Source organism: Apis laboriosa, unplaced genomic scaffold, assembly GCF_014066325.1.
Source record: "Apis laboriosa isolate Shangri-la unplaced genomic scaffold, ASM1406632v1 scaffold12_cov154, whole genome shotgun sequence".
Lineage (NCBI taxonomy): Eukaryota > Metazoa > Arthropoda > Insecta > Hymenoptera > Apidae > Apis > Apis laboriosa.
Genome location: NW_025221207.1, coordinates 517,110 through 544,311, shown reverse-complemented (window position 1 = coordinate 544,311; position 27,202 = coordinate 517,110). Strand labels below are relative to the sequence as shown.

Sequence of the window (27,202 nt, the reverse complement as noted above, 5' to 3'; positions counted from 1 at the left end):
ATATTTAGATTGAATATATATTATATGATTATGTATATTTATTATGTATATTTATAATTAATTTTTTACATTTTATTTTTTTTTTTATTTATTCATAATATTAAAAATAAGACTTTTATACTAGAAAAAGCGATGTTGTCAAGCTTAACATCATGATTTGAACTTAAAACAAGTTACAGAAATAATCATCTTCCATTATTATATCTTTAATAGTTTTATATATAATCAATAAATATAAATTATTTTAAAAAATATATTATCATTATTATAATAAATAAAAAAAAATATATACTTCATTAATTACAATTAATTACAAGTAATTCATTTATTACAATTGTAAATTATATATCATTTTAAAATATTTTTAGAACACATAGTAGTATTTAATATTTGCTGTTCTGTATGTGTCAAGTATTATATTTACGAACATAAAATATTTTATGGTTTATTGAAAATACAGATTATACAGATACCTGTCAAGTTTCGGAACACCTCGATTGTTGCTAATACAATATAAACGTTTTTTTTTCTAAAGTTTTATTCTTTATTTTATTTAAACATAATTTACAAATCGAATAATAGTGTGAGAAACTAATAGTTTTGTGATAATGCCAAGTAAAAAGAAAAAATATAATGCACGTTTTCCAGCAGTGAGTATTGAATTACTCTACACAGTTTGGAAAAATTTTTCACGACGATATTGACACTTCATATAAATTACATGTTTATAATTTTAATAAAAACAATTGTAATTTATTTGTATAACCATATTTAAATTATGAAGAAATACAAAATAAAAAAGAGTTATATATAATAATTTTTAATATATATGCCTAACCTATCTTTACAAATGCACTTAGGGTAGAATAAAAAAAATTATGCAGACTGATGAAGAAGTTGGAAAAGTTGCACAAGCAGTGCCAATTATAATTTATATCCTTTTTAAATTAACAATAAAAATAATTTTAATTAATGTATTTATATAATCTAATATTTTTGTTGTTTATGTTATAGATCTTTAAGCGATTATAATATCTTTATTTTGAAAATAAATTTCTTAACTATTTATATACCTAGAACATTAGAATTATTTGTACATTCATTACTTACAAAAACCATGGAAATCACAAGTGCCAAAAATGCCAAAACTTTAAGTCCATCTCATATGTAAGTAAGATTTTTTAAAATTTATAATTAATTATAATAAATTAATAATCAAATTAATTAATTTGATTATTTGATGTTGTATATTTGAATTTGTTCATTAATCATTTTTAAATTAAATTTATTTATAGGAAACAATGTATTTTATCAGAAAGTCGCTTTGATTTTTTAAAAGATTTAGTAAAATCTTTACCAGATGTATCAGGACCTGATGAAGAAGTGCCTACACCACCATTAACACCAGCTCCAATAAATACAAATACAAATATATCAAATACATCTACAATACAGCATTCAGATATAGGGTAAATATTAAATAACTCATTTGATGTTTGTAAATCTTAAATGAATTATATTTTTATAGAGTTCAGAAGCAGCAAATGGGATTAACTACTGAAATAAATATAGAACATAAAAATTCAAAAGATAATGAAGGAATAGGAATATATAATTCAGGTGCTGTTAATGAAATGGTTAAAAATACAACTATCTCTCAAGTTCCAAAATTTCAAATATCTGTGCCTGCATCATTTCAAATTAGTCAACCTAATTTTTATACAGAAGTTAATCCTATGAATTTAAGTACAAATACATCAACTGTAAATACAAATAATCAACCAACATCAAATTTTGCTCACACTGCTACTCTGGATGAAGATTATGATACATAGTTATTTTTCAAATATTAGAAATATAAATTTAAATTTGAAATAATAATTGAAATGTTTGCTCGAATAATATTACAAAGTTTTCTTTAAAAAGTTCATTTGATATACTAGAAATAATTTTCATTATTTGAACATTTTTGTTACTTATACACTCTGACAATTATAAATTTTTATATTTTTATATATTTGTTCTATTAAATTATAAATCTTGTTCACATTAGTTAAAACTACATATTTGGTATTTAAAAAATATGTTGTATAACCCTACTCAATTATCATGAAGCACTCATATTTTAAATACTTTATATTGATGTATACACATGTATAATAAGTGTGAATATTTGGACTTACACAATTATTGTGGATTCTAAAACATATGTGTATTAAAAATAACTTAGTTACAGTTTTTCTTTGTTTATATATTTATAAACATATATTGTACATTATGTAGGTACAAATACATTTACTTATTAAGGATTTAGTTAGGCTTATATTTTGTAATTGGCAAAAATTTTACATGTACCTTATATAGTTTATAATATACTTTAAATATTTAAATATTTATGATTTGCAAAATTATGTATACAATAATAAGCTTTATAAGATTTTTTACTTGTATAAATATAAATTTTTATAAGAAAAATTAGTATGATAAATTTTATATGTTAATAATATTTAATATAATTCGTTTTAAAAATTGATATTGATAAATATTTCACAATATATTCATGTATTCACATACATGTTCAAACACACATATACATTGTAATATTAAATGTCAAACATAAATAATTAAAATTGCTAAATTTTTCACAGTTTAATATATATAACTATTAAATAAGAAAAAATTATTAAATTCTATAAAAACATAAATTGTGATATTACTTCATTTGCATGAAGAAGTTAAAAATTTATTAAATTTACGAGATTATTAGATTATAGGTTTATTAAACAAATATATTAATTTACAAAAATTTATTTTATAAAAAAAGATAATTTTAATTAATTAATTAATTAATTAATATAATAAATTTGAATTATATATTTTAAATTTAAAAAATATTTTCTTAGTATAACACAATAAAATAAAATAATTGTAAACATTATTTATATGAAATACAGAATTTAAATATTGTTTTTATAATAACATATTTGATATATTTCATATATATTTCATATTTATACTAAATTATTTATAATAAATATGGCATTCATTTATTCATTTAAAAATAGAAAATATAAACAATTATATAGAGAACATGAAAAATTAATAAAAAGAAGAATATATATATTATGTGTATTTCATATAATAATCTTTTATTTCATAGATTGCTCTCAATAATAAAATGTAATTTATTTTCTTATATCAAACTAGAAATAACATTAGAATAGCATTTATTATAAATCATATTTATTCTATATTAAAAATAAAATTTTCATGCATTTTTACACAAAATAAAATATATTTAATTAGAAAAATATAAAATTTATGTTAAGACAAAATTTTTAATTATTTTTAAAAGAGAGAAAAATTTCTGAATATACTTATTATTATCCTAGATTATTGTAAATAAATAATTTAACTTTAAAAATAAAAGTTAATATTAATATTAAATAATTATTTTATTAAATTTCTTAAAAATTAAATTTTTATATTTTTATATATTTGTTCTATTAAATTATAAATTAATTAATTTTTAATTAATTAAATTTTCTTTTTTCATTCAAAAAATATGTATATATATGTAGTTATAAATAATTTAATTACATTTCTAAAAAAATAATATATTTATTCTATTATATTTTTAATTTTTTAATTATTTTATTTTCCATATTACAATATATTTCTTTGTTACTATATTTACTATTACTAGAAAATTAAACTGAAAAATAATAAATATAATAAAAAAATTATAAAATATTTAATATTTTGCTAATGTTTTATAATTTTTGATATAAAAGAAATCTTTTAATAATTATTTAATATTTGATATTCATCTAGAGAAAATTATATGATATCCCTAGACAAATTTTATTCGTTTCTAATTATAAACAATTTGTGTAAATTCTTTTGAAAAATATTTAATATTAGTGACTATTATGTGCAATTAATTAAGTTTGTGACATAAAATAAATAATAAATATTTAAAACATACAATTAGATCTTTTAAAAAGAATTTTTGTCCATCATTTAGCACACTTTCAGTGAAGAGAGACTTCTTACTGACATAATGTATGCTATTTGCAAGTAACCGTTACGAATTTCAACTATTAAGTTAATGTTATTAAATTTTTATAAGAATAATTTTATTATCAAAATTAAAAAAATCGATAATTTATTGTGGACATATTCACTTAAAATCATATAATGTATTCATATATTATTTAATATTAATAATTCTTTCAAGAAGACGTGGAGATTATTTTTTCTACTCTATTATTTTATGACAAATTATAAAGAAATGTAGTTGTATTAAATGTAAAATTTTGATATTTTTAGGTAACAATTCACTATAAGCTATCACTTAACAAAACTTCTAACCTAAAGATTCATATAATATTATAGTTCTTCTTTTATAATTCTTCTCTATATTCTTCTTTTATAAAATATAATCATTTTTAATTTTTTATCCATTGTCATTTATATTGTCAATAAATTTTTTTAATATCTTTATTTTTTATTAGTAGTAACAAAGTAGCTTGAAATTATGAATCTAATTCATAATATCATTTGTTTATATTTTAAGATTAGCATTGTTATTAGTATTTGTAAAAAATAATATGTTAATTTTAATATTTTGTTTTTATAATGAATTGCAATTAGAAAAATATATTTATTGCTATGCATTTTGCATATTCTTATATAATTTTATTTAGAATTAATAATATTACTTATACGCATGAAGTCATATCTTATTACCAAATAATTTATAAATACATATTTTTTATATTTTTATGTTATTAAAATGAAATGTAGATATAATTAAATAATTATTTGAGAATTATAAATAATCATAAAATATAAGATATTTCATATTATAATTATTTTTAATTTTTATATATATAAATAATTATAATTATTTTTTAATTTTATAGTAATTCAGTGGCTATTTGCTTAGAGTAGATCCAGTATATAGCAAATATATTTGCTTATTAGGTGCATAATTGGAACATAAGTAGTGCTGCTGTTCATCTCTTGAAGTACAGATATCTATGATGTTTTCATCAGGTCTTAGCTGCAATTTGTCCTTTCCCAGTTGTCTGGGTTATCCACAAGACAACGAAGAATTAATACCAAAAATGGCTAGAGAGCCAATAATTCTCAATGTTTATGATATGGTAAAGTATTTGATTTTTTTAAATTATCATGTATATCTTGAAATAAATTTTTTATTTTAGTATTGGATAAATGAATATACTACACCAATTGGATTAGGTGTGTTTCATTCAGGTGTTGAAATTTATGGAACAGGTATATTTGTAAAATATTTTTATAAATTTTTTAAATTTTATATTGAATTTTTTATGTTCTAAAATTGAATCATATGAACTAATTTAATTAGAATATGCATACGGAGGTCATTCTAAACCAATTTCTGGAATTTTTGAAATTACACCAAGAGTTGCTGAAGAATTAGGAGAACAGTTTAGATATAGGTAAGGATATTATTTCAGCAAGAATATATTCAATTTATTTTAAAAGAAGAATAAATTTATTTTTCATTATAGACAATCGGTACATATTGGATATACAGATTTCACAGAAGAAGATGTAACAAGAATTGTTACTGAATTAGGAAAAGATTTTAGGGGTGATCGTTATCATTTAATGAATAAAAATTGTAATCATTTTAGTAGTCAACTTACACTTGTATGTATATAAAAATATATAATTATTTTATAATTGATAGAATGCTAATATCATATTTTCATTTTAAATTACAGATTTTATGTGGTCAAGAAATACCAGGTTGGGTAAATCGTCTTGCATATTTTAGTTCTTGCGTACCATTCCTTCAGCGTTGTCTACCAAAGGAATGGCTAACACCCGATGCACTTCAACACTCTTTGAATCAAGTCAGTCATGAAAGTACATCTTCTGAAAGTACGTCATCTGATACTTCCTTGTAACATTCGGCCAATTTTTTAAGACGAAGAGATCTAAAATGCCGTAGGAGTTATACCATTTAGAGAATTTATGCGCAAAGGAAGTTTATTATGACAGTAACTGTATCGCCCAAATTATGGAATCTGAGAAACAAAACCGTCAAGATGAGGTACAAATTTGATATTGTACTCTAGAATTCCTGTGGTGATTTAATAATACTGAAAAAATGCCTTTCTTGCAACATGTCGTCTTTTAAATTTTGGACGGCAGTTTACAATGTCGCGTGTGTTCTTTGTTGTATCATATGATCGAAATTTAATAGATATATACTTAATAGATAATTATGTATAAATCAAAGGCATGAAGAGACTGGAACTATTTATTTATTAATTAATCACCTTAATTTTTAAAAAAATTTTTTGCTAAGATTTTATACATAATAATTTTTATTTTGAATTGTATTTAAAAATTAATACTTGTAATATGCAATTTTCTCAAATTATATTTTAGAAATATTCAGTGATGTTTTTGTAAAAATTCAATAACCTGATTTTGACATTATAATTATTTATACTATACATATACATGCGACACCTCCCTGTACAGCTGCCATTAATATTGTTAGGAAATTTAAATTAAAAATGAATTTAATATTTGCATTCATGTAATAAATAATCAAATTACAAATAATTTATTTTTTATGTATGTGAAAATTTACTTCAAGAAGTTTTCTAATATATTTTTAAAAGAACTATTTGAATTTAATACTTATAATTTTATAATTCAAATATTTTGAGTCAAACAATTTTGCATCATATGGATATCATAAAGGTGCTCTTAAATTTTGCACAACATAGAATAATAGAATTATTATATTATAATTTCAGAAGTTTTTGCAATATTTAAAATTCATATAATAATTTCTTTTTAAATATCCATAATACATAAAACATTACTGATGTTACTAAAACTATTGTTGACACCAAGTTTATAATGTTAAATGTTAAAAAAAAAAAAAGAAAAATTCATAAAGTTATTTGAATAAGTACAAAAAAATTTTGTTGAATGTATTATATTTGTAAAATGTAATACAAGAATCAAGTAACAATTAGTGCCAATTATAACTTTGCGTTAATTCTGTTTTAATAACTAACATTAAAAATTCATATGCTACATACAACTTATAAATGTTACCAATCATAAATATGTTATATTTAATGTTATCATGTGAATATCTTTTAATGAATTATTTAAAAAAATTTAGATAAACAATTATAAAAGATAAATTATATTTAAAATAATGCTTTTGTTACTTTATATAACAAATCTGAGTAAAATCATTAATCACCATTTACTTACATAATCATGTTATAGAAAAAAATTTTTAAATTTAAAATTAAATTAATTTTTAATAAAATTATTTAATGCTAATTTATATACACACACACATTTATGTATAAATTAATATTAGATAATTATATATACATATATTTGTATTATATATGTATACAAACATTGTATACATATATAATACATTATTATTATATATTAATTTGTGTGCTTCTGTATAATATAATAAAAATTTTTTTTTGATATATATGAATTATAATTGGGAAAGAAGAAATTAAATATAATTATTTATTATTAACATTTTATAGATTAGAGCATTTTATGTTTTATATTCCTTATTGATAAGTATATTAATACAAAGTTATGAAATGAATTACTTATGCAATATAGAAATGAGAATAGCATATTAAAATAATGAAATATATAAAGCACAATATACAATATAAGTACAAAAGCTTATGTATCTTTTTAAATAATCTTTTTTATAATAATATTCAATTTATTGTTTCAGTAGGAATTTTCTTCTTACTGTTAATGATTTTTTTTCAAATAATAAATATTCTAATAACCATTATTCCGTTTTTTTAATTATAATAATGCCTAAATCTAATCTAATATTTTTTAAACCATTAGTAAATATATTTTTATATACTTATATATTATGTTTATTAATACATTTTTTTTATACAAGGAAATTAAATTATTTTTTAATAACTTAGCGAATTATGAATTTATGAAACAAAATATATTTTTTCTTCATTCTTATTTTAAGAAGAAAAATCTATAAAAAAAAAATATTTATATTGAATTACTGATTATTTTACAAAAACAAAAATTTAATCTTCTTTTTTACTAATATAATTATAATTTATGCGCTTTATAATATACAATGAAATACAATTCTTTATTCAAATGCTTGTAATTGCTTTTAATAAATATCGTAAATAATGCACATATTAGTTATAAATAAATTCATAATATAGAATATATTAAACTAAGTTGCTAAAAAAGATTAATAATCAGGTCATTACATGCACTGGTACTAAACCAATGGGATACATAAATCAATATTAATTGTTACATAAAATATTCTAACAACTCGTAAAAAAGTAAAACTATTGAATCATACAATCTATATATGTATATATATAATCATTCTATTTTCGTGCAGAATGCCAGTCGTACATTTTGATTATGCGTAAAAAAAAAGCATAATTATAGCGAAAAATTTACAAAAGAAGATACTCAAAATTTTAATATCATATATGTGCATACTAAAAAAAAAAAAAAAAAAAAGAAAAAAATTGAAGATTTAAAGGATCTAAAATCAAGTTGATATATATCCAAAATCTTACTTAGAAATTGAATTATTTACAAAAATATAAAATCAATGCTATACAAAGTGACTATTTTTTCATATGTTCTATCTATAGACAAATTCGATTCAAATACTAAGTAATATAAAAAACAGATACTTTGATTTTAGAACCTTTAAGTAACAATGGCGAATAATAGGCAAATTATTGAATTCTGTTGGTAAGTACAATAATACATACGTTGCTACAATTTATAAACATACGGTATTATTTCTAGAATAGTTCTAGAACTCATTTTCAAACTTTATTTTATTCCAGTACGGATAGTAATACCTGTACTATTACATTCTTTATTTGATAACATTAACACTTTTTCTTCTATCAACGGTTTCTTCTATATTTTTAATATAAGAATGTCAAACCTATTGCAGTCGATATATATTTTATTTGTAATTATATTTCCATATCTTACCATTACACAAATGTGATGAAGATGTTTCAAATTTTTTTTAATATTATACTCATGTATAGTTATATTATGCTAACTATGTCTTTAATGATGATCTTTTAAAGAGTTGGAATTTTAATTTTTTATGTATTGTAAATTTTTCAATATTTTATGAAAATGAGAAAGAATTGCTCGGAATGTAGCATATTTTTTATTGTAATATTTTTCATTTCATAAACTTTTTGACATTTTTAAAATCTTTTTTATTAAAATTCATTATAAATATATCCAAATTTAAATGCATGATTCAGAATTATTTTTTACAGGTAATTTTCATGTACTTAAAAATTGAATTGATACTGTAGTTATTAAATCTTTACTATATGACATAAATTTTAAAGATATAAAGATAAAGAAGTATTCTCAATCTCCATTATTTTTTGAATAATAATGGAACAACTTGGGATTGATTATTAGATATCATTTTATATATTAACTATTTGCATAGAATTAATTTATTCTACCAACTCTTTTTTTTTTCTTTTAATATAGTTAGCAAATTTTTATAAATGTACATGAAAAATGTATATATTTTATACATTAAAACATACAAAATTCGCTACTTTATTCTCATTTTTATTGTAATTTCATTTGTTTTGTTTTAATTTTATAATTATAAAAAACTGTAACTGATTAATTATTAAATAATATTTTCTGAAAAATTTCAAAATAATTTGTTTTTTCATTTGCTTTTAATTTTTTTAATATAAAAATAACAATATTGCAATATTATATAATCTTTTTAGCATTTTCTTGAAACTGTTGCAAAATGAATAGAAATTTTTAATCAAAATAAACGATTTTTTATTATTTTTATTTTTCATTTTCAATTCTATTCTCAGTCATTATGCATTGCACTTTCAAATATAATTGATCAAATTTTAAATATATACATTTTTTAAAAAACAAATCCATATTTTCATACTAATACTTGTTGCATTAATTATAATAAAAAACAGAAAATTTATAAGAGAAAAATCAATTTTCATTGCAGTAAGGACGAATTAATATTCATCATTGTTCTTTTAGTGTTACAAATATAATACTTATACATCATGTAAAAGTATATATTCGCTTTTTTAAATATAATTATTAGCAGGAGTTTCAAATACATTGCACGATTAATTCTACTATTCACATGCTGAATAAAATGATGCACCTTACTGCATTATGACATAATTGAAAATATTTAATCATATCAAGGCATCAGATCGACTTATTTTACTGAATTAATTTTTTACTAAGAATGATTAATTGTATAATTTACTTCAAACATACTATAGCTAGATTTAAAAATAGCTACAATAGATTAATTAGATTCATTTTTTATTGCTAAGTAATTTGACTGAGATTTAGATTTTTATTAATTTAAAAGCAATTAGTTGAAGATAAAAAATTAAAATTATGCAAAATATCTGCGTTAAAATTCAAAAATAAAAAAAAAATAAAATTAAAATGACTCAGCCTACTTCGGTAATATATGGCATCTTAAAGATGATTTTCAATGATTTTCAAACATAAATTATTTACAATAATTTATCATTACATTAACTTTAAATTGCTTTGTTAAGTATATAACTTATTATATATAAGTTCTTGAAAACCAGAAAGTTATTGCGATAATAGTACCACAAGCTAATATATATTAATGTTAATATATTTATCAAATTTTTGTACTGAACTAAATAATTAAAACAGTGCAACTTTTCAATTCATTTGTATATGTATACGAGTATTATGCCTTTTGTTAGATATTTATAATATAATAAACATAATGCACAAAGTTAAGAAAATTTATTGCACAGAATAAAAAAAAGAAAAGAAATGCGATAACTTTCTAGCTAAAAATCAAATATGAATATCATTCTGTGTAAAAATGTTATCATAGATACTGTAATCTTATTGTTCAAATAGTGTATATGATTACAGTAAGTTATTAATGTTGAGAAAAATATTAAATTAATTTTTATGAATCATATGAAGATGAACCATGATCATGAGCAGGACTTGGAGGTGTCGATGGATTTGAACTGTTATTTGAAGCTATTGAATGTCTAGGACTTCCACCAGAAGTGTGTTCCTATATTAGTAAAAAATTTCACATATTTATCAAAATTTTTTTAATTTTTTAATAAAACATTTTAAATGTTTACTATTTATCTTTTTATGTTTGATTCATATTTTTCATAAAGAAAAAAATTACCTTATCATGTAAAGATGCAATGCTACCAAGAGAAAGTGGAGTATGCGATCGTAGATGCACAGATTCCGAATCCACTTGGTCCACAGGAGTACGTGGTAATGAAGGTGGAGTAGCAGTTGGTCTTGGCGGTGCCGGTCCTCTACGTGATGATGTTGAACCTAAAATAAAATATAAATATGTCTATAAATTTATAAATTTATATATAAAAACTAATATATATGTAATTATATGTAATTATATAATTTATATATTATATATATAATTATATATTATATAATTACATATAATATAATTATATGTAATTTCATATATTTATACCATTATGTGGCGAATATCCAGAATTTCTAGATATATGAGAACTAAGACGTCGAGTATCAGAAGGTGGGTGCCTAGGAGGCAATGGTGCTGGTTTACTTGATGTTTGAATTGCAGGACTATATAACTAGACAAAAAATATATATGTACATATTCAATAAATAAATGAAATTGATTCTTTTATTTGAAAAATCTGATTTTTTAAAATGTCTTTAAAAAAAAATATTTAAAAATATAATTTAATTCTTACTCTTTGTTGGCTGCTATGAAGATGAGAACTACTGTGATGACCGGTATGTTGTTGATCAGCTGTTTCGAGTGTAGTAGGCAAGTCTAACAACCGTTGAATCTAATATAGACATAGATACATATGTATATATATATTTTATAAAATATAAAATTCATATATATAAACAAAATTGAAATTTGAACTTACCTGTATTCCATTACCTGGACCCATATGACTAATATGATTAAAATTTGTCGGAGCGGATATCATTTTGGAACGTCTATCAGTGGGACGAATAGCCCTATTTCCTTCTCTTAATGAAAATCTTCTTCGCGGTTTTGTCATTTGTCTACCAGTTGGATCTAATGGTGTTAAATTAAGTAGTTCTCCTAATTATATTAAACCGAATATTATATTAATTATACCTTATATTTAATCATACATATTTGTTGTTATTAAATTAATAAAATATACTAACGTTGATGTAAATTACTCAAAAAAATAACATGTGGCATATCATTAATGATACAAGAGGTCAGAGAACCTGAAGTATTTAGTGGTCGTGCTCGTTTTACATTAAGTGTTTGCAACCAGTCTCCAGTTGTACAATCAAACACATCGATATGAGTCTCACTATACACTAATAAATAGCCTTCACAATAACCTATAATACAAATATAAAATTATGATTTTATTTTAATATATTTTATATATTCTATATTATATGAAATATACTTACTAACTGCTGTTGGAACAGCAGGATACATAATTTCACGATCTCTACTCTTTCTACCTTGGCTGTCAACATAAACTGCCAATGTATGGAAGACTAATAAAAATTCACCACGTGGCAATTCAATACAACGTAAAGCATCCACAGCACTATATGTAAGAAAACCTAAGAGAGTATTCTCAGAATGGACCAATGCTAAAATATAAAATGAAAAATTTAAATCAAATATATCAAAAAAGAAGAAACTAATTTAAAATAAAATTTATTTACAAATAGGATGATGGTCTCCTAAGATGCTGTAGATAGAAAATCCAGAAGGATACCCAACACAGAAACGACCTTCAGAAAGAATTTGTAAAGTTTGTGCGTGACATGATAACATCAATTCACGTATACGTTTATGACGTGTTTTCGTACGTGTAATTTCATAAATAATGATTTGTGATGTATTCTGAATCAAAAAAAAAAAAAAAAATTACCAAAATAGAAATTATATTAATATTACATACACATAACACATGTCTTACCTGTTTCTTTATGGCAACACACAAACAATAAGTTAATGGACTTCGACGGACTATGCCTGTCGTTAAAGTTATGCATCCTTTAGTTTCTGCAACTTTAATCCATTCAACTTCATCTCCATCTAATGCACGTACTGGAACCAGCCGTACATGACGTTGTTTTCCACTTAAAACTACTATTAATTGTTCTTCTGTTACATATTCCAGTAAATATATTTTCTTGCCTTCCCCTACTCTTGCAATTTCTTTTAAATATAACATACAAATTAATCATAATAATATAATTCTTATATATATATATAAAATAAAACATACCGCTACGATCTAAATCTAAACAGAAGAGACCTTCTTCTGTACCAATGACTAGACGATCTGGATCAATAATAGCTCCTGACATCACATTTTTAATGAGTGCCAATGTATTATCTAATAATTCTTTTGCTCTAAAAATCTATAAAATAAAAAATAATAAAATCATTGATAAATATAATTAATCGATATTTTTTTTAATATAATAAATATATAAATATATTGTTGTATTGTATTTACCGTTGTATTAGGAAGATTATTTTTTTTTAGTATTCTATGCAATTCACTTAAAGCAACTACCCATTTTGTTTTTTCACTTTCAGTGTCTGCAAGCATTAACGTATGATTTCTTAAACCAGGTGGTTCTAGCAAAGATGTTGTTATCTAAAAAAATATAAAATAAAAATAAGTCATAAAGAAAATAAAATATTAAAAAATTATGGCAATGAAACATTTTAGAAATTACCCTAAATATGCATGGAATATCTTTTTTTGTAGCATGTATGACATCTGAATCTCGAACGGAACTAACGCTAAATTCTTCATCACGCATATCCAAGACTTGAGACACATAAACAGATGGTAATGCATTACGATCTGGTGAAATATCATAAAGAAATAATTTAAAATCGCAAACCACCACGAATTGACGAACCCAACCCTTTTTTACTCCACCCATTTTTGGCACTTTAACATATCCTTCATATGCTGTACCTATTCCTCGTGTAGGATCAATACCTAATGGTCGTTTTGCTGAAAAAAATTATTTTCATCTTTTTAAGTATTTAAAGTATTAAATTTTTTTAAATTAAAAAATTTCTTCAAATATTTGAATTATATGAAATGATTTCCTAAAAAACTTACTTTGATCATGTGGTACTGGGCACATTGGTGGAACTTTATCACAACAAGGCATATGACATGCAAAACCACATACTTCACATACTACTCCTTGTCTCGTTAAACCTACCATCAGTGAAGTACAATGATTACATTTTGTAGGTGTTGAAAATGTTCTTACTAAAAATTGATGAGATTTTGGTTTTGGTTGAAGATTGGTTTGTCCATGAGATGTTGATGATTTATTGAGAAGCTCATGGGATAATGGTGATGTTGGATCCTAAAATTTAATATATATTATTAATATATATTATTATAATATATATTAAATTTCAAAAAATATTTAATTTTACTTATAATTATACTTACAATACTAAGTTCAGATAAATTGCTTTTACTACTGGAAATACTCGGTGCACGATTATCCTCAATATCAGCTTCCACACTATCTGCACTTCCATGACGTGTACTACTTGCGGTTTCTTTCAAAAAATGTTCCAAATATGACATTTGAGATGTAGGACGTTCTAAAACTAAAATATAAAAAGATTATATTATAAATTAATATAAAAAATATTTTAATTATAGAATGTTAAAATTATTTTTAATGTTATATTATTAAAAATAGAAATATCTGTAATATTTTTATCTATAATTATTAAGATATAAAAAATATAAAAGTAAAAAATTATGTTTTTTTTCTAGAAAATAGATATTTTTCTTTATAAAAAATCAATATAATATTTTTTTTATAATATTTTTTTTTTCAATATAATATTCAATCAATATAATATTTTTTTTACAATATTTTTTTTTTCAATATTTTAATATAATCACTGCACTCCAATTCGCACCACACAAATTTGTTAAAATAGTAATCATTATTATGCAGATAAAATGATTGTTCATCAGCAAGAATAGCAAGCATGTAGTAAAATATATCAAAAAATCAATCAGATTAAACAATCTAAAGGCGAAAACATTTAGACACAACATACCTGTTAATCATTTAATTACAAAACTGATTATCAGCTACTAAAATTAACAAAGGACAACCATCACCTAAAATGATGAAAGACTACTAACACTATTCTTAATCAAGAGATGATTATTTTCAACATAACAGGAAACACATAATAGATTTTCAAGATAATTGACATTATCTCTAAACTTAACACAGAGCTATGTTTTAAATAAGAGTAATATATCTTTTTTTAAAAAAAAAAAAAAAAAAAAAAAAAAACATTTAATGTTTTATAATATTACATTATAAGAAAATATTTCAATATATATTAAATATAATATTACATAATATTATCTATTAAAAAAACATAGCACTATGTTTTGTAATTAGCATCCCAGTTGACTAGTCAATCAAAATCGCGTTTTGTTGCCACTTCATTTACCAGGTGGCGATATGATGTCGACGGCATTCTGACTGATGAATGTGTTGACGGGAACGAATCTAGTTAATAAGCGACATGTCGTGACGCGGGGAGCACGCATTACTGGTAGGGGTGACGATGGCTGATGTACGATGATGCGTTGGGATTTGGTGCTAACGATGTTTGGAGATTTTCTTGACGTTTTGCTGGATAGGACAGCTGTCACAAATACAGTTTGAAGATGAGCAACAAGAGGCCCCAGACACAGCTCGTTACGCCAATAAACAGAGGTACTTTGTAGTCTAGAAATCAGAATCGCATACCGTACCGGAGAACCGAATTACTATGCTGGATAGCTATCCAAATAGTAACGATCTCTATTATTGGTAAAATAAGTATTGGCAATAGATTTATATCAATTATAAATATAGAAATTCTTAAGTATATCATATACAATATAAAATATCTTATATAAAATAAAATATTAAAACAAAAAAAATCAATAATAATTTAAAAAGAGAATATACATACTCAATTCATATTTGTATATAATATTTATCATATTTAACATATTTTGAAAGTATATTCAATTTTTTATGACATTGTTAAAAAAAATTCATATTTTTAATTATATATCTGTGTGCATTATATTTATATTTATAATTATGTTTTAAAGTACATTTAAATATAAATTTAGAAATACACACCAAAACTTCTAACATTTATAAAAAATATTAAGAAAATGAAAAAGATAATCACACACTGACTCATACAATTTAATATCAAGCCATTAATTAAACTAATGCAAATTATGTAGGAAAATAAATAATATTTAATTATATATTAAAATTTTTATATTTTTCTATTAAAATTGAAAAAAATTATTAAATCATAATTATAGCTTTATAATGGCTTGTAATTTTAGTTATAATATAAGAAACATTCTACATAATTATAAATTTATGCATAAATATGCGACTATAAAGAATCATGTATTTCATCCATGCATCTTCACAACAAACTTTTATTATTTATGTTAATTGATATTTATTTTTATTAGAAAAAAAGAGTTAATAAGCAAATTTTAAAATTTTATGTTGATAGAAGTATGAATGCTATATATGATTCCTGTTATATATTTTATAATAATTTTTGATTATATTTGATTTTTACTATATGCATGCAAATTGAATTACTAAAAAACACATTTATATAAAAACATTTTTAAATCACATATTGTATTGTATATTCAATATATAAATATATATCTATTTATCTAATAAATAAATAAAATTCTGCACCTATTTATTATCAACATTTAATTATATTTAAAATATAATTCGTGCCACGAAGAACTTAGAATAAACAAGAACAATAAGTTTGCAAAATAAAACAATGAATAAATATATTATCGTCTAAACACTGTATAAGAAAGATTAAAAGATTTACAAATTACATACATAGCATGTATTGCAGCAGTTTGTATAATAATAGTTGATACAGAATTTTTATAAAAACGTAACAATAAGATTTTTAAGAAATTTGTTTTTGTAACAGTATTAAATGAAATATACTTACAGCCATCGCCTGTGTCAAGCCTTGCTTGTAATTCTTTTATTTGCATTTCTTTACGTTTTATTTCATGTGTGAGTGTATCGAATCGCTGTCTAAAGTCTCTTAATTCCCTAAATAAATAATGATATAGAATTATTAAATTATATTAATAACAATTAGACAAAAAATTTTATTACATTAATTTGCTATTACTATTACATTAATTTTTATTATCAAAATTTATTTTAAAGATAATTACTTTTGAGCAGCAATTAAATCTGAACGCGTTTTTGTAAGCTCTTCAGATATTGCTTGTTTAGCTTGTATTTCGCTTTGTAAAGAACTTTGTAAATTCAAAAGTTCCATTTTATCAAGTTTCTGTGATCTACGATTTCGCCAATTTTTATCCGCCATTGTAGATCCACTTCCTACACCACCCACACCACCAGAATGTTTTAAAAATTCTAATTCTTCAGTCATTTTCGTAGCTAATGCCTAAAATTTTTTTAATATATAATTAAACAATTTTCAATACATGTAATTAAAAAAATACACTTTCTAAAAAGGACAAACCTGCAAGTATCCTCTAGCATCTTTTTCATCAGATACCCATTGAATAATTTCAGTAATCTGAGCTTCCCATTGTGCAATGGCTTCCTTTTTATTTCTTAGTTCTTCATATTCTTCTTCTAATTGTCGCCTTTCACCTTGTATTCTGTTAACACTATCAGTAAGAGTGTTAAGTTCTAACATAAGTTTTTTATTTTCTTCGACTAGCATAATTTTTTCTCTTTCATGACGTCTATTTAATTCGTTTATAGTTTCCTCGCTATCAGTAATATTTTCTAATCTTGCAGTATCTAATTTTTCTTTCGTTAATTGAACTTCTCTTTCCAGCAAATCTCTTCTTGTTTCAGTTTCATGTAATTGTTCTTGAAGACTACGAATTTCAAGATTGAACCTACTTTGCTGTTGATTTAAATTTTCATTGTATTGAACTTCAAGTTTTTCAACTTCTGCTTTTAACCTATTAATCTCTTGTGTTGCTAATGCATGATTTGCACCTGCATCATTTCCCATAGATCTTTGTCTAATTTTTTCTGTTTCTTCTTGCATTTGCTTACAATATTCTTCACTACGTTCTCTTAATTTTCTTTCTTTACTTGTTTCAGCCATAGCCTCTTCAACTCGATTTTCTAATTCTCTTCGTAACTTTTCAGCTTTTCTAATATCATGTCGCAAACTATCAACTTTTTGCATTACAACTTCTAATTCTTCTTCTTTATCTCTAACTTGTCTAGATAATTTTTGTTTCTGTTGTCTTAATTCGGATAATTTATCTGTAACTTCAGTATATTCAGCCATTGCTAATTTACGTTGTGTTAATGCATCTTTTAATTCTTTATCTTGAAGTTTAAGTTTTTCTTGTGCATCTAATTTATCTTTAATAGCTTCTTCTTTTTCTAATCGAAGAGAACGTACTAATTTTTCTAATTCTCGTAATTTTGTTATATCACCGTTATCTAAATTACGTAATTCACGGGGAATTTCCATGGATTTTAATTGTGATTCCAATTCTAAAAATATAAATATAAAACAATAACAATATTAATCATTCATATATTTATAATAATATTAAAAAAAAAAATATATATATATATATATATATACCACAGTTGCGTTTAGTAAGTGTATTTATTTCATCCTGAAGTTTTCTTGTTGCATTATTAGAATCTGGTGATATACCAGGAGAAGAATGATTCATATTAATTTGTTTTTTTAAATCATCAAGTGTTTGTATTAGTTGTGCATTTTCTTCCTCTAGCATCTGCATACGTTTATCTTTCTGAGTTATAGCAGATAAACAACCAAGATCTGATATGCAACTGTTAATTTATAAATATATAAAATTATATCAAATACTTCTTTTTTATAATAAATATAAAAAAATAATAAATTTTACTTGCCTTCCTTGAGTAAAAGTAAAACCAACGAATGGTAAATGTAATGCAGAAAACGCAGAATTTGCTGCTGGTGGAACAGCATCAGAACTACGAACATCTGTATCATCAACATCAAAATTTGATGTATCAGTTGGTGAAGAAACTTCAGGAATATAAGGTGCAGTACTGTCTCTAAGAGTATCCCAATTTACTCCTTCAAACCATGGATGTTTCTGTTTTTATATAATTATGAGTCTTATTATTAGTACTAAAGAATTTTTATAAAAACGTAAGAAGTATTTTATGAAATGTAATTTTTTACTTATTATTATCATATTATATTTTTAAATAATTTATTAATATTATATATTTATATTAAATATCTTAATTACTATAATATATATATTTGTATTAAATATATTAATACCTTAAAATCGTCAATTCCATTTTGACCTAATCTAAATTCCGAACTACATATTAATTTTCTCATTAAATCTTTAGCTTCTTCAGAAACTTCATATATATCATCTGCTGGAAAATCAAAGCAATTCTGAAATTAAATAAAATATATATTAGAGTATTTAATATATACATATAATAATTAAGATCATTACTATAAATATTATTATTATATTATTGCATTATAAATAGTTTAAATTATTTAATAACCTTATGGTTCATAATTTTTCCATAAGTTTCGACTAGAGATTCTGCATAGAAAGGTGTTTCTCCATATAACATTTCATACATACATACTCCTAAAGACCACCAGTCACATTCAGGTCCATATTGTCCTTGTCCATCTTCCATTGCCTATAAGAATTTTAATACATTTTTTTTAACATTTATGAATTGGTAAAACATTAATTAATACTATACAATATAGAAATTATAAAAATAATGTTTAAAAATAATATAAAAATATAATTTTACCCTTAAGATTTCTGGGGAAATATAATCTGGTGTACCAACAGCAACATTACTTTGTGCAGTTCCATCTTCAAATAATCGTAAACAAGATCCAAAATCTGCTAATCTAATATGACCATTTGCATCTAATAAAACATTATCAGGTTTAATATCACGGTGTACATAACGTAAATCATGTATGGACCCAATAGCCAGAACCATTTCAGCTATATAAAAACGTGCCATATCTTCAGGAAGGCGATCTTCAAATTTGCTCAACAGTGTTAACAAATCTCCACCACAGTAATAATCCATGACCAAGTACTGCATATGATTATTTAAAAGATATTTTTAAATTTATAAATATTAATAATTTTTATTAATAATGTTTATATAAATATTACCAAATTATTGTCATCTTGAAAGGCATAATGAAGATTTGTGATCCATCTACGATCACCATATACCAATACATCTCTCTCTTCTCTAAAGTATGCAGTTTCTGCACGCTTTAACATTTCCCATTTATTCAAAATTTTCATTGCAAATACTTTATCTGAACCACGCATTCTCACAACACATACTTCACCAAATGCACCTCTACCAATAACTTTTACTATTTCAAAATCTTCTCGTGCCAATTGCAAACTCTTTATGCAAGTAGCCACTGGTTTTACTATAAAAACATAAATTTTATTAACAAGAAATTTATTATTCTTTCAAAATATGTTATGTATATATAATGTACCAAATTCAATAAAATCTGAGACAGTCTTTTCACGCCTTAAGGAAGAATTACAACATTCATCATATAAGACAAGTAAAATATCAATAAGTGTCTCAATAGAAAATGTATGTCCTATTCTTCCTTCTCCTTGAACAGGACCACCAATAAAAAGAGATTCCAATTGGCGTAACCTTCCTCCTATGCCTATAAAAGCAATTTTATTTAATTCTCTCAATATTTTTTTATCTATAATATATATATTATAAAATCATTTTTTATATATTTGAAAATATACCATTGATTGCAAGTCCTTTTGGCATAATATCAGGAGGAGGTTGATTATATTGATGCTGCGAATCTGACATGTCTCTTTTTCGCATAAGTTGTCCTTTACCAAAATTTTTGGACACTACTTCTGTCATTTTTAATAATATGATTCAATAATATCTCAAACCACCACATTATGATGTGATGTCTATCCTAAAATATTAAATTTTTATATAACATTTAATGTATAATTAATAATTATATTATATATTTTTTGTTTTAATTGAAATTAATAAATACATATTATATATATATGTTATAATACATATTATAACATACATAAAACAAGTATTATAACATATTTGTTATTTAATTAAATCTTTCTTCTTTTTTATTTAATTGAATAAGTTTTTTTCATATTATAAATATAATCATATGAATATTAATAATTTGACAAATATTTTAAACATAAATATAAAATATACAATAGAAATATTTATTGAAATTAATATCTGATTATACATAATTATATTTAGTTAAAACATCATTTTTTAAATTAAATAATATTATAAATAAAATATTAAAATATTTAAAAAATTTATGTTATAATATATTTTTACATCTGTAAATATAGAAAAATTATTTAAAAATATAAATATAAGTATATATTCATTTACCTTAAAAAGATAATTTCCACTAGACATATCTAAATAGATTCACTTTCACTGTTTAAATATTAATTTTGTTTACAATCATACAGCAATTATTTTCCGACTATGTTATCGGTACATGATTAGTACGCTTTGAGCTTTTATCCTTATGCAAAGAATGTCAAAAATCAATTCCCTTTAACTTAGCATGGTATATATATCCATACACCACTATGTGTAAAACAATCGAGTTTCATTTAATTCATCATCGGCCATGGTGTCGGAATTACTCACATCGGAAATTACGTAACTGCTATAAAGATAGCCAAAATATTTGGCGAAGAAAATACGCAACAAGAGAAATACGTGTAAATAAAACGTAGACAAAAATAGTGCAACGGGGTAGGGCACCGCATTCGCAATTAACGAGTTCAACAAAATCACCAAGACAACTCGTATTGTAGAAGAAATCGGTATCTGTATAATAGAACTATACAGTACTTATTTAATGAAATAATTATAAAATGAAACGTACATAAATATTTAAGCCCATTGTCCCAATTTCTAGTATAACCTCGTCGCGGCACTACACTCTCATTCCGATCAAATTTGTGACGTAAAATTCCTATCGCATGTGAGAAAGATGTTTTGAGTGAAAGGCTTTTTCTTTGTCGATTCGAACTATTTGCTCAAATGATTCAAACATATCTGCTGAAACAACGCGTCACGCTATAATATTGGTTTAATTGTTTATTATGCGCACCATTCGTTTATCACAAAACATCTTGCATGGCCACCTCCAAACCCCCAACAATTTGGTTGACCCCCTAGTAGGCCTCATATAGAAAAAAATATGGCAGTCCTACGTCATTGAAAATACCTATGATAACTCAGAATATAGATAGATTTACTATTTGAAAATTTTTTATCGAAGAATATAAAATGAATTAATAATAACAATTTTATTATATCGAAATTATCAAATTATTTATATAATTTGTTTTTCTTTTTTAAATAGTTTTATAAACAATTATAATTAAATATAAATATTTCTTACAAATAAAGTTAATAATTAATGAGCTAATTGTATCTAAAAAAATAAAATAAAAATATAAATCTTTTAATTTTTAAAATTTTATTTTTAATATAAAAAATTTGATATTATAAGATATAACATCGGTATTATTTGTGACCAATCATATTTAAAAATTTAATTTCAAAATCTTTGGAACGCAATCTTTTATTTTCTAATATAAGAACACTTTTTAATATTTTGTAATAAATTTTTTGATAATAATATGCATTTTATTTTAATTTAATAATAAAAGAATCTTAAATCTTTTAATGTAAATATAATCATAAAATAATGAATTTAAGCATCTATACGTGATAGAATAATGAATATTAATAATATTATAGTAAAATCTTTTTGATTTTTATTAGAATTACATAATTTTTTTATTGATATAATTATGAAATATAATATTTTTTATTTATAATTTTACATTATATAAATTATTAAAATTATAGAAATTATATGATAAGTAAGAATGTATATAAATTTTTGAGCGCTGCAATCGATGCAGAGTTGCCGATCATCTCGTATATTTATTATACGACTTTTTGATTTTGGTTACTTTTATTAAGAAAAATTTTTAAAAAGATATTTAAAGAATATTTAATAAGGTTTAACAATAATTTAGAAGCTATTATTCAAGTAATTATAATAATTCGTACTCAGTACATTGTGGAATGTGCGAGGAGGAGCTACTGTGTTACGCAGCTCTGCATGATGCCATCCGAAAAATGCGTAATAAACACGAAGAATTCGTGTCTTATGCATTATCGAGTTAACATTTTACCACTCGACGTGAGATATGAACTGTTTAATTGGAATGCATTTACGACTAAACAATATAAATCCGTATTTCTTATTTTTACTCGGTAGCACGTATACGTGGCAACAGAGCAAAGTTGTCGAGTGCTCTGTCACTTCCTAGTCAAAAGAAATTCTTCGAGCACAAACAATAATATATTTACACTGTTAAAATAGTAGAATACGGTGTAACTTTAAAAGAATACTGAAAATAGAAATCAATAACTTCCGTAAGTTTTAATATTATTTTCTCTTTTTATTTTGATATTATTATAGCAATTCATAAAAAATTCTTTAATAAACAACATTTAAATTATCTATCTTTCAATAACAGTTTTATTTTGTATTTACAAATTTTTTTTCATATTTTTAAGAAGAATAGAATATAATAAAATAAAATAAATATAATTTGAATAGTTGGTACGTTAAATAAATTTACTTTATTATCTTTTATTTTGTCAATATAGGTATATTGTATTTACTGATATATTTATGATTTTTGTATATATAATAAGCTGATGTTGGCTATATTTCTAAATGGCTCCATTTTTATTATTGTCCTCCTAATAACACAATGGAGGAGCCAGCAAAGAAAAAACAACGTATTGAAAACAATGAAATTGAAAAAGATACATTATCAGATATTGAGCAATTACAAAATAGTCTATTGGCACAATGCTTATGTAATATACCAGAAAGTAGTTTGCGTAAACCATTTACTAGTGCAACAGTGGAAGCTGCAGATGGTACTTTCAGATCTTCATTATTATCAGAATGGGAACCTGATCAAACTTTGGAATTTATAAGTGCTTTACAGCTTTTATTTGATTTAGCCATTAAACAAAACATTAGAGGTGTTATGTGCAGAAGAGTTGTAGATGTTTGTGATGCGCTGGCGCGAAACGAGCATAGCATTATAGATCAAATAATCGACCTATCATGTACAACAAATAAATTTATATCATTTGCGGCTAGCAGAGTTCTTGCATCATTTTTTATTATAACAAAAGAAAATATTGACACAGCATGGTTAGAAAGATTAACGCAATCTTTAGTGAATACTCATTCTCCAAGCCAAATGCTATTTACATTGGATGTTGTAAAAAGAGTTGTGGAACACAAGGACTGCAGTATTCATCCTTTTGAAGACACAGACAATATAGTATCACCATCAAACTGTAATACAATATCAATTTCAGATGCAGAAAGTTTTGACAGTACACCAGTAAAAGCAATGTGTGTCAAAGCATTAGAATCTAAATGGACTATATTAGTATCAAAATTTGATGCTATTTTAAGTTCATATACACCTCAACATGAATCAGCTGTTATTACATTTCTTGATTTATGGGAATCTATTATTTCTGTTAAAGCCAACTTATCTGTTATTGATACCAAACTTTTTTATTCTCAATTAGACAACCTTGTTGTACTTTTAAATGCCAATGTTCCTGGTGTAATTTGGAGACATCTTCTTGGATTATTTAATGAAGTATTGTGTTATGGAAGTACTTTGGCATTACAAGATGTATTACCAGATGAACCTTGTTCTCTTGCACATTTGATTGTAAGAGCTGTTAAAGATTGGAGATTATTGGATGCCTTACCATATAGATATGGTTCTGGAAGATTTGGAGGAGGTTCTGGTGAAGGTGATCGTCCCCTTCTACAAAAGATAATACTTTTAGTTTTAAAAAGTGTTGCTGTGACTGTTAAAGAGACACGTAGCGATTCTAGTGACTCTTCTTTGGGTTCTGAAGCAGAAGATCTTGATGCTGATATGGCAGTTATTGAAAGAAGTATTAGAGAAGTTTTACGACAACTTGACCAGTGCGTTAAAACTTTAATGCCATTTCATCCTGAAATGCCTTTATCACAGTGGGTTGTACAAATGTTTCATGATCAAGATGATTTTTTGATTGAAGGCATGGTATGTTGTTTAGATGTAGCTGTTGGTTTATTTTATAGAGGACCTCCACAAAATGATCTTGGTCATATGCTTAGTCCAACTTTAACTTTTATACAATTTATACATGCTGTATCACATGATCCAGATGTCTTATTAGATTTACTTGTTAGTAATGAGACTTGTTTCTTATTATACTTATTGCGATTTTTAAAATATGTTAAAAGAAATTGGACAGAATTTGTTTCTTGTTGTGGAAGAGAACTAGATGATACCATGACAATATTGATAAGACTTCGTTTAGCAATTGATAGATTAGTCTCAAAAGCTTTGTTTCCTTATAACATAAATCCAGTTCTACGTTTGTTAGAAAAATGTGAATCCTTCTATGAAGGAAATGTAGATAACTAATTACTTGTATGAGATTCAAAATTTCACTTTATTGATCACTAGATTGATGTACAAATTGTAAGAATAAAAGTTTATTATCATCTGATTTATCAGTCAAAAAGTAATACAAAATTTTATTAATTTCATTTTGATAAACGACTGAATTATGCTACTGTCTTTTGTAGTACTGAATATTTAGAATAATATTAAAAAATTGCAAACAAAAATTTTTTATTTATTATAATTAGCAAAATTTCGTTTATTTGAAATTATTATTAAAATTTTACACAAGAATTATATTTGCATTTCATAGTTGAAGTATAAATAGATTGAAGTAGTACAAAGATTAGCTAAAATTAAATGCTTCACAATGAAATTGCACTTTTTATGGTGCTATGAAAATATATTTGCCAAAGCACCATTGGAAATAAATTTAAATGTATATTACTAGAGTAATATTTATATCTATACATAAAAGTTGAATGTACAATTTGCCAGTCAAATAGAATTATGTAAGTTTGATTCTGATGTGCATTATTAGATATATATATATATATACTTTTTTACATTACTAAATTTATATGAAATTTACAAACAAATCAAAATGCGATATAAAGATTTTTATTAAAAAATATATTGAAAAAATACATAATATGAAAAATGAAAATTTTTGATTTTTAAAACTATAATTATGAAAGTTTAAATGAATATATGAGTTTAAATGAATATAAAGTTTATATGAATATATTGTTTTTTGTTCTTAACAATTGAATTAATATTTTATGTCAGAGATATTAAAATATTTAATTGTATTTTTTGATCAAAATTTATAAATAAATTCATTAGTTTGTTTAATAATTGTTTAATATGATTTTATAATTTTTTTTTATTATATCCATGTACTTAAATACAGGTGTAAAATTCAATAGTGTTTATTAAAATGAAACATTGTCATATTGTCATGATAATTATTAATTATGTATAAATAATAATAATGTAAAATATTGCAAGTATAAATGTAAAGTTACTGGCAATATGAATGAAAGTTATTAAGATTTAAAAATATGCCAGTATTAATAAATTATTACATACATGGCAATGATTGTTCCTAAATTAAAGTTAAGAACAATATTTGCCATGATTATTTTGGAGTTGTTAACAAATTAAAATATTTGTATATATTAATTGTATGTATAATGTTCATTATGCATACCTAAAAATTAACTTTGTAAGTATACTTTACATAATATACTAAAAATCTACATATTTTTACTTTTATAATTATAGTGTAACTTTATTTATCATTCCCCTTTGTAGATCTTTTAATA

General features: G+C 23.1%; 4 protein-coding genes across 10 annotated transcripts; 3 read left to right on the top strand and 1 right to left on the bottom strand.

Moving 5' to 3' along the window:
* The first annotated feature begins 436 nt into the window (after positions 1-436).
* Positions 437-2,190, top strand: LOC122720515 (dr1-associated corepressor). Of its 2 annotated transcripts, XM_043947278.1 has the most exons (5): positions 437-650; positions 861-933; positions 1,074-1,167; positions 1,296-1,469; positions 1,529-2,188. In XM_043947278.1, the coding sequence occupies exons 1-5, from the start codon at positions 609-611 to the stop codon at positions 1,833-1,835; spliced, it is 690 nt and encodes a 229-aa protein (XP_043803213.1). In that variant the 5' UTR covers positions 437-608; the 3' UTR covers positions 1,836-2,188. The 2 variants fall into 2 exon arrangements, with proteins under 2 accessions (XP_043803213.1, XP_043803214.1); XM_043947279.1 differs by lacking the exon at positions 861-933 and having other exon boundaries at positions 1,015-1,167; positions 1,529-2,190.
* A 1,710-nt stretch (positions 2,191-3,900) lies between these two features.
* LOC122720474 (deubiquitinase DESI2) lies at positions 3,901-7,265 on the top strand. 4 transcript variants are annotated; one of them, XM_043947227.1, is made up of 6 exons: positions 3,901-4,065; positions 4,990-5,171; positions 5,232-5,304; positions 5,396-5,489; positions 5,562-5,703; positions 5,778-7,265. In XM_043947227.1, the coding sequence occupies exons 2-6, from the start codon at positions 5,046-5,048 to the stop codon at positions 5,961-5,963; spliced, it is 621 nt and encodes a 206-aa protein (XP_043803162.1). In that variant the 5' UTR covers positions 3,901-4,065; positions 4,990-5,045; the 3' UTR covers positions 5,964-7,265. The 4 variants fall into 4 exon arrangements, with proteins under 4 accessions (XP_043803162.1, XP_043803161.1, XP_043803163.1 ...); XM_043947226.1 differs by having other exon boundaries at positions 4,929-5,171; XM_043947228.1 differs by lacking the exon at positions 3,901-4,065 and adding an exon at positions 4,264-4,332 and having other exon boundaries at positions 4,929-5,171.
* A 3,200-nt stretch (positions 7,266-10,465) lies between these two features.
* Positions 10,466-22,522, bottom strand: LOC122720476 (serine/threonine-protein kinase Genghis Khan). Of its 2 annotated transcripts, none has more exons than XM_043947232.1 (26): positions 21,730-22,522; positions 21,081-21,265; positions 20,807-20,989; positions 20,463-20,734; positions 20,083-20,382; positions 19,819-19,962; positions 19,577-19,699; positions 19,174-19,382; positions 18,878-19,092; positions 17,780-18,783; positions 17,466-17,701; positions 17,231-17,337; positions 14,637-14,800; positions 14,292-14,547; positions 13,894-14,180; positions 13,668-13,811; positions 13,434-13,569; positions 13,122-13,363; positions 12,865-13,045; positions 12,601-12,789; positions 12,340-12,525; positions 12,069-12,250; positions 11,883-11,981; positions 11,636-11,759; positions 11,318-11,475; positions 10,466-11,194 (listed from the first exon to the last, which is right to left on the bottom strand). In XM_043947232.1, the coding sequence occupies exons 2-26, from the start codon at positions 21,205-21,207 to the stop codon at positions 11,081-11,083; spliced, it is 5,382 nt and encodes a 1,793-aa protein (XP_043803167.1). In that variant the 5' UTR covers positions 21,208-21,265; positions 21,730-22,522; the 3' UTR covers positions 10,466-11,080. The 2 variants fall into 2 exon arrangements, with proteins under 2 accessions (XP_043803167.1, XP_043803168.1); XM_043947233.1 differs by having other exon boundaries at positions 12,069-12,223.
* Positions 22,523-23,324: 802 nt separating this feature from the next.
* On the top strand, positions 23,325-26,510 carry LOC122720431 (protein lines). Of its 2 annotated transcripts, XM_043947159.1 has the most exons (3): positions 23,325-23,572; positions 23,651-23,808; positions 24,046-26,510. In XM_043947159.1, exon 3 carries the CDS (start codon positions 24,153-24,155, stop codon positions 25,893-25,895), a length of 1,743 nt encoding a protein of 580 aa, XP_043803094.1. In that variant the 5' UTR covers positions 23,325-23,572; positions 23,651-23,808; positions 24,046-24,152; the 3' UTR covers positions 25,896-26,510. The 2 variants fall into 2 exon arrangements, with proteins under 2 accessions (XP_043803094.1, XP_043803093.1); XM_043947158.1 differs by having other exon boundaries at positions 23,325-23,808.
* Positions 26,511-27,202: the final 692 nt, after the last annotated feature.

What these genes read in the sequence shown, in the direction of transcription:
- LOC122720515 (XM_043947278.1), top strand. Translation starts at nt 609, where the DNA reads ATGCCAAGTAAAAAGAAAAAATATAATGCACGTTTTCCAGCA. An exon ending in AGCAGTGCCAATTATAATTT is followed by an intron (nt 934 to 1,073) that starts ATATCCTTTTTA and finishes CTATTTATATAC; the next exon opens with CTAGAACATTAGAATTATTT. An exon ending in ACTTTAAGTCCATCTCATAT is followed by an intron (nt 1,168 to 1,295) that starts GTAAGTAAGATT and finishes ATTTATTTATAG; the next exon opens with GAAACAATGTATTTTATCAG.
- LOC122720474 (XM_043947227.1), top strand. Translation starts at nt 5,046, where the DNA reads ATGATGTTTTCATCAGGTCTTAGCTGCAATTTGTCCTTTCCCAGTTGT. An exon ending in TTCTCAATGTTTATGATATG is followed by an intron (nt 5,172 to 5,231) that starts GTAAAGTATTTG and finishes TTTTTATTTTAG; the next exon opens with TATTGGATAAATGAATATAC. An exon ending in TTAGTAGTCAACTTACACTT is followed by an intron (nt 5,704 to 5,777) that starts GTATGTATATAA and finishes TTTAAATTACAG; the next exon opens with ATTTTATGTGGTCAAGAAAT.
- LOC122720476 (XM_043947232.1), bottom strand. Translation starts at nt 21,207, where the DNA reads ATGACAGAAGTAGTGTCCAAAAATTTTGGTAAAGGACAACTTATGCGA. An exon ending in GATTTAATTGCTGCTCAAAA is followed by an intron (nt 17,338 to 17,465) that starts GTAATTATCTTT and finishes TTATTTATTTAG; the next exon opens with GGAATTAAGAGACTTTAGAC. An exon ending in ATATTCCATGCATATTTAGG is followed by an intron (nt 13,812 to 13,893) that starts GTAATTTCTAAA and finishes ATATTTTTTTAG; the next exon opens with ATAACAACATCTTTGCTAGA.
- LOC122720431 (XM_043947159.1), top strand. Translation starts at nt 24,153, where the DNA reads ATGGAGGAGCCAGCAAAGAAAAAACAACGTATTGAAAACAATGAAATT.